The 11970-nt window shown below is 47.5% G+C and overlaps 1 protein-coding gene across 1 annotated transcript; it reads right to left on the reverse strand.

Moving 5' to 3' along the window:
• Positions 1-563: 563 nt before the first annotated feature.
• LOC138439850 (ubiquitin carboxyl-terminal hydrolase 17-like protein 6) lies at positions 564-2165 on the reverse strand. Its single transcript, XM_069588917.1, has one exon. The coding sequence runs from the start codon at positions 2163-2165 to the stop codon at positions 564-566; it is 1602 nt and encodes a 533-aa protein (XP_069445018.1).
• Positions 2166-11970: the final 9805 nt, after the last annotated feature.

Genomic DNA, 11970 nt, shown 5'->3' on the forward strand with positions numbered 1-11970 from the left:
CACCGGAAATGGAGCCCCAGGGAACTCTGCGGACGAGCGTCCTGCCGGGGACGCACAGATCCCCGCCTCATTCCTGCCGGACCCTCTGCCTAGTAGCACGAGGCCTCCCGAGGGCAGCCACCCATAAAGACTGCTTGCCCATCTTCCCCCCTGGACGCTGCTCGACGTTTGGGGCATTTTCGAGAGCCTGGCCGGCCGGAAGGACACGGTACGTGGACCTGCACCCGCTCTTCCCTGCACCTCCCCGCCGAAGGGCTCCGGACATCCCTCGCAGAAGTGGCAGGCCCTGGTACCGTGCTCAGACCCGCTCACGCACCCCATTCGCTCCGCCGACTTCCCAGCAGAGCCAGCCCTAGAGAGCTGAGCCGCTCGGGCACAAACCCGTTCCCAGGGAACACCGAGACCCCGGGCTCACTCCCGGCCCCGCCTTTTCCCCCGGAGGCCGCATCGTGCTCACCGCCAGAGAGGAACTCGCTCCTCGTCGGCACTCTTGGTGCGTCGCCCAGGGTGTGCCCCACGCAGGGTGTGCCTGGGCGTCTGCACGCATGTGCATCAGAGCCGGCCTACAGCCACAGCCCCAGAGATGGCCGCGGCTTCTTGTTCCTCCCCTTGGTCGCTCTGGCCCTCCCGCTGGCACAAGGGCCGTGGCCGACGTCCGTCGGCCCCGGAGGCGGGGTGTCTGTGCTGGGACGGTCGAGCCGGTGGTGCTCCTGGGCGGGCGGCGGGCGGTTTCTCCCTCCTCCGTGTCTGGACCGGTGAATCACGACTGCGCCGGCAGGCAGGGCAGCCTGGATCTTGTGCAGCTCCAAGGCCGGCTTCGGTCGGTTGTGTTCTTGCAGGCGTCTCCACTGCTCTAAGCTCATCCCTTCGGCCTCTGTGTCCCCCGGGGAATCCTGCGACCCAGGAGCTCTGCCGCTGGCGTCTCCTGCAGGCTGCCCGGGGTCTGTGGGGTCAGCCCCGAGGGGGGCCACTGCCCCTCCCCCAGCGCCCCCTTCCCACGCACCCTCCCGGGCGTAGAACAGGACGTAGGCGCTCTGGCTCAGGGCAGCGGTCTCGTCACAGGCTGTCACCTTGGCATCGTCCATCTTATACCACTGGCCGTTGCCCGCTCGGATGTAACAAAAGTAGTGTCCTCGCTCACAGCTCCACCCGGAGTGCACCAGCACGGCATAGAGCACGTAGCCCAGTGGCCCTGCCTTCCGCTCAGACGTGTAGGGCTGCACGTCCAGGCACTGGGGATAGCGCACCTCCTGAGCCCTTTTGGCCCCGCTCAGCTGTGTGAACCGCTTCAGCACCAGCACCAGGACCTGGGAGGTGCTGTGCAAAGTCAACGTCTTGGTGGCAGGCACCTTCCGGAGACAAACGCCACAGTCATAGGCATTTTCCGCCTCCAGCTTCTCGGGCTTGACCAGCTCTCTCAGAGCTTGCTCCACACTCTGAGCCGCCGTGATATCCAGGCTGATGTCCAGATAAGGGTCGAACGTGTCCGAGACACCGAGGCAGTGGAGACACTGGATCTGAGACCTCCACGTCCCGCCGAAGATCTGACGGACGACGCCGGTGTCCTCGGAGGCGTGGCCCGACGGCTGGGATGCACTCAGGCACCCTTGCTGCATGCCACTCAGAGTGAACATCAGAAACTCGTGGGCATCTTCCTGCTGGTGTCTGTGGAAGCCCGCCAGCAGGTCCGTGTGGGGCCGGATCACCTCTCCCGCGTGAAGGAGGGCTCGGGTCACGTGAGCTCGCATGGCACAGAGCGTGCAGGAGCCGCCGGCCGGACAGAGGGTGGCGTGCTGCCGGGACACCAGCCAGCTGGCCAGGGGCGGCGTGTGGCTCAGACACTGCAGCGCCGCATTCACGTAGCACGTGTTCCCCAGATTCTGAAGCCCAGCGCCCACACCCCACGGCCCCCTCCAACTCAGGGCGACTTTCTGGCCAGGCGCCAGCCCCGCTGACCCGGGAGCCAAGTCACCCCGCTGGGGGCGCCCGACTGCCGGCGACGGCCCCTCAGGGACAGAGGGTCCCCGAAGGGCATCCGCACCAGCGGCGCTGGCCCGACAACCTTGCCCTCCGGCTAAGACGTTGAAGGGAGCCGGACACGCACCTCTCCCGTGCTCAGAAGCAGCCCCCGGGTCTCTGCAAACAAGGCCCACGAGGTTTTCCATCTCCTACCTGCAGCTGCACGCCGGTGCCTCCTTCCCTCACACCGTCGTCTCCAAAAAGGGCCCGGGCTCCGCCCCCTCGGTCCTTTGGGGGCTTTCCCACCGCCCCACCCCCGCACGTGCAAGCTCCTCATTCGCTGAGGCGGCCGAGGGCCTGCCCACTCCCACTCCCGCCATCCAACCACCAACACTTTTCTCGGCGAATTCCCCTTGAGGAAGCCCTGCCTGGAGCCACCCCGGGAGATCCCAGCCATGACAAGGTCGTGTGGTAGAGAACTGTTAAACAAGTCTTGAGAACTCAATGGGCTCCCTAGTCTTTCTCGAGCATCCACTCCAAAACCAGTATCTGTCTGTTTTACTATTTCATGACTTTCACCATCTCCTCTAACATTAACTGGGTGCTATTCTTGACCACTTTCTCTGGAGAAAATCATCTTAGAACTATAGCTAATAAGTCTCCTGTGCATGAGAGAAATATTTCCAATCAAAACCCCCTCTTTTAGCATTATATCTTGCTTGGCAAATATATCCAGACTGTTGCACCTAATCATATGATTATTTACAGCCTCCCTACTGTGAGAGGCATAGAAAGCCTAAAACATAGAGCCTTTCAAAGAGTTAACAGTTATTCGAGTAGTACTAGGCATAGGATTTCTTTGTTGGGCCAATGCTTGCTGCTGAATTCCCATATCTCTAATCCACTGTGCACCTGGGAGTGCATTAGTTAACATAGTTGGAAAGTAAGAAAAACAGGTGTAGCCTGAAATTAACCACATCAGACTTTTGAGCTAATTGGTTCTTTCTTGTAACTCACTGCATCTTTGCTTCGTGAGAATGTAACTCTGTTTGATACTTTCTGAGGCCGATATAGATTAGAAATATAAGAAAAAACATTTCAAGGGAAAATAAGTTTTCTGGTTGAACAGCCTTTATCAAAAGAGGGTCATAAAATGTTCACAGGCCTCCAAGGCCAGAAGATAATGTACACAATATTGTTTTTGGGAAAGGTTTACAGAAATAATCTTGATTTCGATAAAGACAAAATAGACGTAATGTTTGGGCTGACTCTGTATGACTTTGCATCTTTCATTTCCCTCTATGTACAAGTAAAGGTATAAAAGACCCTTTTGAAAATAAAAACAATGGGCCTCACTTGAAGAAGCTTGGTAACCCCGTGTTTTTCTTTTTTCTCTGTTTTTCTCTCTTACTTTCTTTTTCAGGCTGATCCTTGGAGCATAGAGGCTCCCTGCGTTCACTTATCTGCCCGGGTTTCTAAGACCTGAATGGGAAGACGTTCTGCATCTTCATTCCCTTGGGAGACCAGGAAGGCACCTGTGGCCTCCGTGAACGGGGCAAACTTCTTGTCTCGAAGTTTTATTGACTTTCTATGGAAACCAAGGAATATCAGCCTCTTTCTCTCCTCTATTTTCTTATCTACAATGTTCTTTCCTTATTTCTCTCTAAATCATCTGCTGAGGCCACTTTTCCTTCAGGTTCCCCTGGATCCTGCGGGGGTTGGACCCCGGCAAAGCCCCACAGGCACTTCTGACCTGGCCGCCTGGGCCAAAGGACTCTGGATGCGAATGATTCAAGGGCATTGGCCTTCCAGCCTTGCCCGCTAGAGATTCACTGCAGGTCTTCCAAGTTCAGCACACAAATGCGGACTGCAGAGGAATTCCGTGGGCTCACCATTCACATCCTAACACACTTCTGGAAACATGTCTGCCCACCTACCCTCTCCCCTTTAGGGGTCTCCCCACCCCAGACCCCTGCCTGAGGACAATCCCTCCCCAGACAACAATAAACCCTTTCTTCAACTTTGTTCTCCAGTGAGGTCCACTCCGATTTCAATGCTTTCTCACTGGACACTCTTCTAGTGTTCAGGGTCCTGGCACCAAAAGATGCTGGGAGAGGGGCACATATGCTTCTCTCCCTTCAGGGCCATTGGTCAAGCCCCAAAGCGAGCTCATTCCGAAAGACATAGGCTTGCTGCAACTTTGGATTCATTTCCTCAGCTCCTTTCCTCTCTCCCTGTCTTTTTTGTTTTCCTTTTTTTTTCTTTCCTTTTTTGTTTTTGCTTTCTTCTTTTAATCATGCTTATATGTTATTTTCTTTTTTTGTTTTTTGTTGCTTGTCTTTTTAAGATAACCAATGTAGGCTTATACATTCACGTCTCAAAATTCTCGTGCAGATCACTTAGCACGAAAGTTGCAATTCTTCTCTTCCTGTTGGTTCAGCCTCTTTCTCTCATGCGGAGTGTCTTTCTAGTTGTTCAGTTTGTTTTCGTATTTTAAGTTTACAATTTGTTTTCTCACAACATCAAAGTCCAAGTTTCAACTATTGTGTTTTAGCATTTTGTTTCAGCCTTCTTAAATTGTACTAGTAGCTTTCGTTTCATTTTCATCACTTTAGTTTAGTTCTTTTCTCCTAGTTCCCTTAGAGTTTTGCGAATGTTCCATTTCTCCAAATCCCACGTTTAACTGTATTTTAATGAGTGTATGTATTTCTGTCCTAAGAAAATATCTGTACTTTTTTCATGTCCCTCTCTACCCGACCACCTGTTTTATCCAGGTGTTAATTATAGCAGGCCCCACTTTGAGTCCACATTGCATTCCCCGGCTTTTCTTTTTACATGGTCGTTATTTTCCCGCTATTTTTCTCTTTCCCATCCTCCTCTCTCCCCCCGCCCCATTCTATGTAGCCTTTTTCATTATTTCCCCTTGTACTAGCTGTAAATGTTTCTTCATCATGTTCTAGATTCCCGCTGTGTCTTTTCCTTTCCTCATTTATTTTCCATGATATAATTGTTCGTGCACCTTTTCTGCAAGTGACTCAGATGGGTTCTTGTATAGCTTATCCGTTTCATATGTTCGACAGTCTTTTTATATATTCCACATTGGTTCCACAGTCATCAATGTCTTTTTCCTTCCTATCTCCTTGGCTGATAAACAGTGCTTGCTGTGTATTTACTAGCATACTTTGGAGTCGTGCCTGTTTCAGTGGTGGTTTTATCACGGTATGCCAGTGCGGGTTAGCTGTTCACTTCCAGGATTTTTTTTTTTTTTTTTGAGGACTATCCATGGCCTTTCTCTAGTGTTCTTTAATTCTGCCACAGTGAACACTTTCCCCTTTCCCCACACTCTCCACACACTATTGTGAGTTTCTGATATTTCCATTGTCTCATGTAGTTTTGCTAAAAGGAGACGTTTATTTTAGCTTCTTCATTTTTCACTAGCATCCATATACTCGAAGAGTGTTTGCCTTGTGCCCATTTTTATTGGGCTGTGTATTCTTATTGAGTTATTTAGCGCCCAAATAGTCTCGGAAGTAATCTCCTTTGTCAGTTTATTTTTTTTTCTTTTTTCATTTTATTCTTTTTTCTCCCTTTCTGAGGTGTTTTTTCAACCTGGTTTATCTGTACAAAGTTTTTAACTTTAATTTATAGGTCTTGTTTTTATTTTCATTTTGTGGGGTAGGATCACAGAAGGTTCTTGCTGAAATAATTAGATAAGATTGCTTGTTATATTTATGTATAATAAATAAGTTTTTAAAAGTTAAGTTATGGTTTTTACAGGGGACTTTGTAATCATTTTGCGTTTTATTTTTTGTGTAGGCACGTGGCTCTCAATTTTTTTACATACTGGCCAGTTTTCCCAGCACCACTTAAAAGATGGTCATTAATATCCACTGTTATCCTCTAGCCTCCATCCATTCTTTAATCTGCTTAGCTGTCTCTGAGTGAACACGCATATTCTTTGACTGGGGAAGATTAAATCTTGTGAAAAATTGCCCATGATAATTGTTTGAGGTTATATATAATATTTTCCACAATATTTTATTCTCCCACCCTGGAGCATGGAATTCTCCTCTCTCCCTCACAGCTCCTTTGTCCCTAGCTGTATTATTATGTTGTAATTGGTAATGTGATTTGATTCTTTTTTTTTTTTTCATTAAGGGGAATTTGGAAAACAGACTTCTGCTATATTTCTATCCTGGGACATTTTGCTTCATTAACTTAAACACAATTTTGATGGCATCACAAGGGTTTCCCGTCCCACTGTTTCCTTTTTCCAACCTGCATTCATTCTTTTCTTCTGATTATTTCTGTAGTTGACTCCAAAAAGTATGTTGAGATTATTTGAAGGATCTGTGGCCTCTCTTAAGACTTGATTAGTATGTGTATTTGTGGTTTTGCTCTATATTCTTGTTGAATTTGATCTATTTTCATCTGTGTATTGCCTGTAATATTCTAAATTTGTGGCCATTGGCCAGGACAGACTGTGCCTTGTTTTCGGAGGTGTTTTACATGTGCGTTCTAAGAGCTTTCAAAGTGACTTAGAAAATTCACTGTGAAGATCAGCCTTTTTCTTTCAAGAGAGTTCCACCATAGTTGGGGATCTCAGAGCTTGGTAATTTTTCTTACAGTTTCTGGATGTCTTTCATTCTTTGAGGTTGAACTTATTAAACTCATATCCTTTTCTCCTGAAGTTGTCATTTATGTCAAAATAGTCCTGATTCATTGTGATCTTATTGTTTCTGTAATCTTCAACTATAGTTTTGTTTATTTACCTTCTTCATTATTGTCTTTATTTTTTTATTACCTTTAACTTTAAATCCTTTTCATTTCTTTCTTTGCTCTGAGCTTTTCTCTGGTTATTGAGATTGCTTTATGCGTTGTTAGGGGCTTTTAGTTTCCCTTTAGTCTGTCTATCGTCTATGAATTTTTTGATTCCCCTTTTTTCCAGTAATTTTCATCATTGTTTTTGGTGCTTCTTTTCTGTACTTAATGCCTTTGCTCACACGTTAGTCAAAAAGATCCTGATACAAAATTTTATTAAATTTACTAAGTGACCCCCAAATTGACTTCTGGAAAATTATGCACTTAATAATTATTCCCACTTGGATGCAATGTACTGAAGATACAATTCACATCCCAGTTTGTGTAAAGGGTTTTCCTGTTTTGACCCTTATTGGTGTAGGTGTTTCTTTTGGAGTTGCTCCAGGTTCCCCTTTGTGTCTCTGTAGTAACATGCTTTTGAGTGCATATGTTAACAATTTTCTTCTTCAACTGAAATGTCATTTAACTTGCAGCATCTTCTGTTATTTTAAATTTGATATAGCAATTTGCCACTCCACCTCTTTTGACTTTCATTGTGTGGGAAAATCTTTTTCTCCTCATTTTTCAGTCTTATATGTTTAGGTCTGTACTGTTTTTTTATGCAGCAAATAGGGCTTGTGCTTCTTCAGCCTGTCCTACAAAGCTATTTCAAATTCTAAAAGATGATACTGTAAAAGTGCTGCACTCAACATGTCAGCAAATTTGGAAAACTCAGCAGTAGTGACAGGACTGGAAAAGGTCAGTTTTCATTCCAATCCCAAAGAAAGGCAATGCCAAAGAATGCTCATACTACCGCAAAATTGCACTCATCTCACACACTGGTAAAGTAATGCTCAAAATTCTCCAAACCAGGCTTCAACAATATGTGAACCATGAACTTCCAGATGTTCAAGATGGTTTTAGAAAAGGCAGAGGAACCAGAGATCAAATTGCCAACATCCACTAGATCATAGAAAAAGCAAGAGAGTTTCAAAAAATCATCTATTTCTGCTTTATTGACTACACCAACACCTTTGACTGTGTGGATCACAATAAACTGTGCAAAATTCTGAAGAAGATGGGAATACCAGACCACCTGCAGGTCAGGAAGCAACAGTTAGAACTGGACATGGAACAACAGGCTGGTTCCAAATAGGAAAAGGGGTACGTCAAGGCTGTAAATTATCACCCTGCTTATTTGACTTATATGCAGAGTACATCATGAGAAGCGCCGAGCTGGATGAAGCACGAAGGTCTCCGCGTAACCTGGAGGGGCTCCCGGCTAAGACTAAGTGCCCCCTTGTGGCTGTGGCCCACGGGGGGGCCCGCTCACCCTACACCTGAGGGACCCCTGTGTCTTTGGGAGGTGGCCTGGGGGAGGTGGGAGGTGGGATGGAAGAAGGAGCAGGTTCAGAGTTTAGACGCAGAATGGGCATCTGAACGGTGCCGGTGGAGGGGAGGGTGGGGGTGGGAGTGGAGGTGCAATTAGACCCTGGTGGAGGGGGGCGGGGCCCGCGGACCTTTGTGCGCCCCCAGCTCTGCTCCTCGCCCCTCACTGGGTGTGCCAAGGGCAGGAGGGGCTCAGAGTGCCCCAGGAACCTTGGTTCCCCGCGCTCCACCCTCGGTCTGCGGGTCTACATGGCGACCTGCGGGGGAGAGCCAGCTCCCTCCCTGTGGGCGTCGGCGGCCTCCTTCCCAAAGGCCACACCCCCGCAGGTGGCTCTGTCTGCCGCCTGCCTGCTCAGGGCTTCTCCGTGCCAAGGGTGGTCACGGCGGCCAGAGTGGTCCTAGAGCCCTGGGTTGTCTCTAGCAGTGAAGACACTGTGACCTCCTTCCTGAGCGCAGCACCACCATCAGCGCTGTGGCCCGGCTCAGCTGCCCACTGGTCCTGTGGGGCTGGGAGCTTTTCAACATCCCGGGAGCTGAATCCAACCTCGGCTGGCTCTCATTTGTCTGGAAGATGTAGCTTTAAACTTTCCCCAAACGCAGAACTCCTGGTAAAGAATGTATAGCAAACAAGGGAAGGACCTGCCCCAGTGTAGACATGCCGGCCCTCCTGTAGTCGGGTCTGACCCAGTGTAGACACACCTGCCCCAGTCACGCCTGCCCCCGTGTAGATAACCTGCCCCAGTGGAGATAAGCCTGCCCCAGTGTAGACACACTGGTTGGTTATCTCGGAGCTACTCTCACATGGAGGTTGGCAGACTTGGCTCCAGCCTCCACAGGTACTTTCTTCCGCTTTGTAAAGAAAATTGTAGTATTTAGGACTAGGAGTAAATTTTTCTAAATTAAATGGATAACTCCTTACCCATGAGGGGTGCTGTAAGTTCCAAAAGTTAATTTGGAGTGTTTAGTTTTAACACGGAACCTGGGAGGCTCATCCAGATGTCAGCACAGTCTCCCCAGCCCCTCAGCTGAGGCCCCACAGAATGGCATCAGAGGGCCTGTTTGTTTACCCTGAGACCCTGTTGGATGTTTTCTTTCCAAGCTTTTGATTTTCAAATATTAAATAGCACTTCATAAATAATAGAGCCTGTTCCAACTGAGAACATATTTTCTGGCTTCTGTCCGAGCACACTGGGCAATGCCAGGCTATGAACAAGACCTTAGGCATGGCACTACACAGTGAGGCAAGGACCTGCAGTGTAGACCATCGTACAGAACATTATCCCCCATGGAGGCAGGGGCTTAGGGACAAGAGCTGCTCAGGTTCTACCCGGATCCAGGGGCTGAGGGGCATAGGCTGATGTTATCCTGGCCTGGCTGTCAGCCAGAGTGACAGCCGTGGCGGTGGCTGGAGACCTGGGTGGGAAGAAGTGTCCTGTGCAAATGCCCACATTTACTGAGAAGTGCTGAGCAATAGCTGAGATAGAGGAACGAAAGGCAAAGAGGAAAGGAAAGATACACCCATCTGTATACAGGGTTTCGAAGAATGGCAAGGAGAGAGAAAGGCTTCTTAATTGAGCAATGCAAAGAAATAGAGGAAAACAATTGAATGGGAAAGACTAGAGATCTCTTCAAGAAAATTAAAGATGCCAAGGGAACATTTCATGCAAAGATGGGCCCAATAAAAGAAACGGTACGGATCTAACAGAAGCAGAAGGTATTAAGAAGAGGTGGCAAGAATACACAGAAGAACTATACAGAAACAGCCTTAATGACCCAAACAAACACGATGGTGTGGTCACTCACCTAGAGCCAGACATCCTGGAGTGTGAAGTCAAGTGGGCCTTAGGAAGCATTACTAAATAAACAAAGCTAGTGGAGGTGATGGAATTCCAGTTGAGCTATTTCAAATCTTAAAAGATGATGCTATAAAAGTGCTGCACTCAATATGCCAGCAAATTTAGAAAATTCAGCAGTGAGAAAACTCAGACTGGAAAAGGTCAGTTTTCATTCCAGTCGCAAAGAAGGGCAATGTTCAAACTACCACACAATTGTACTCATTTCACATGCTAGCAAAGTAATGCTCAAAATCCTCCAAGCTAGGCTTCAACAGTATGTTAACCAAAAACTTTCTGATGTACAAGCTGGATTTAGAAAAGGCAGAGGAACCAGATATCAAATTCCCAAACATCCATTGGACCATTCTCAGCAAGGGAATTCTAGAAAAATATCTGCTTTATTAACTACGCTATAAAGGACTCTTACTCCTTGGAAGAAAAGTTATGACCAACTTAAGATAGCATATTGAAAAGCAGAGACATTACTTTGCTAACAAAGGTCTGTCTAGTCAAGGCTATGGTTTTTCCAGTGGTCATGTATGGATGTGAGAGTTGGACTGTGAAGAAAGCTGAGCGCCAAAGAATTGATACTTTTGAACTGTGGTGCTGGAGAAGACTCTTGAGAGTACCTTGGACTGCAAGGAGATCCAACCAGTCCATTCTGAAGGAGATCAGCCCTGGGATTTCTTTGGAAGGAATGATTCTAAAGCTGAAACTCCAGTACTTTGGCTACCTCATGTGAAGAGTCGACTCACTGGAAAAGACTCTGATGCTGGGAGGGATTGGGCGCAGGAGAAGAAGGGGACGACAGAGGATGAGATGGCTGGATGGCATCACTGACTCAATGGACATGAGTCTGGGTGAACTCCGGGAGTTGGTGATGGACAGGGAGGCCTGGCGTGCTGCGATTCATGGGGTCACAAAGAGTTGGACACAACTGAGTGACTGAACTGAACTTAACTGAAAGCCTTTGACCGTGTGGATCATAACAAACTGTGGAAAATTCTTAAAGACATGAGAATACCAGACCACCTTACCTGCCTTCTGAGAAATCTGTATTCAGGTCAAGAAGCAACAGTTGGAACCAGACATGGAACATCGAACTGGTTCCAAATTGGAAAAGAGTACATCAAGGCTGTATATTGTCACCCTGCTTATTTAACTTATACACAGAGTGCATCATGTGAAATGCTGGACTAGACGAAGCACAAGCTGGAATCAAGATTTCTGGTAGAAATATCAATAATGTTAGATATGCGGATGACCACCACAATAATGGCAGAAATCGAAGAGGAGCTGAAGAGCCTCTTGATGAAAGTGAAAGAGGAGAGTGAAAAAGTTGGCTTGAAACTCAACATTCAGAAAACGAAGATCATGGCATACCGTTCCATCACTTCATGGCAAATAGGTGGGGAAACAATGAAAACAGTGCCAGACTTTATTTTCTTGGGCTCCAAAATCACTGCAGATGGTGACTGCAGCCATGAAATTAAAAAACCCTTCCTCATTAGAAGAAAAGCTATGACCAACCTAGATAGCATATTAAAAAGCAGAGACATCACTTTGCTGACTAAAGTCCATATAGTCAAAGCTATGGTTTTTCCAGTAGTCATGTATGGATGTGAAAGCTAGACCATAAATTAGGCTGAGCACTAAAGAATCAATGTTTTCAATTCTTTAGTCTTGGAAAAGACTCTTGAGAGTCCCTTGGACAGCAAGGAGATCAAACCAGTCAATTCTAAAAGAAATCAACCCTGAGTATTCATTGGAAGGACTGATGTTGAAGCTGAAACTTCAGTACTTTCGCCCCCTGATGCAAAGAGCAGACTCATTTGGAGACCCTGATGCTGGGAAAGATTGAGAGCAGAAGAAGAGGACGACAGAGGAGGAGATGCTTGGATGGCATCATCCATTCAATGAACATGAGTTTGAGCGAACTTCAGGATCAGTGAAGGACAGGGAAGCCTGGTGTGCTGCAGTCCACGGG

Source organism: Ovis canadensis, chromosome 4 (genome assembly GCF_042477335.2).
Source record: "Ovis canadensis isolate MfBH-ARS-UI-01 breed Bighorn chromosome 4, ARS-UI_OviCan_v2, whole genome shotgun sequence".
Lineage (NCBI taxonomy): Eukaryota > Metazoa > Chordata > Mammalia > Artiodactyla > Bovidae > Ovis > Ovis canadensis.

Coding starts and splice junctions, on each gene's coding strand:
- LOC138439850 (XM_069588917.1), bottom strand. CDS start 2,165: ATGGAAAACCTCGTGGGCCTTGTTTGCAGAGACCCGGGGGCTGCTTCT.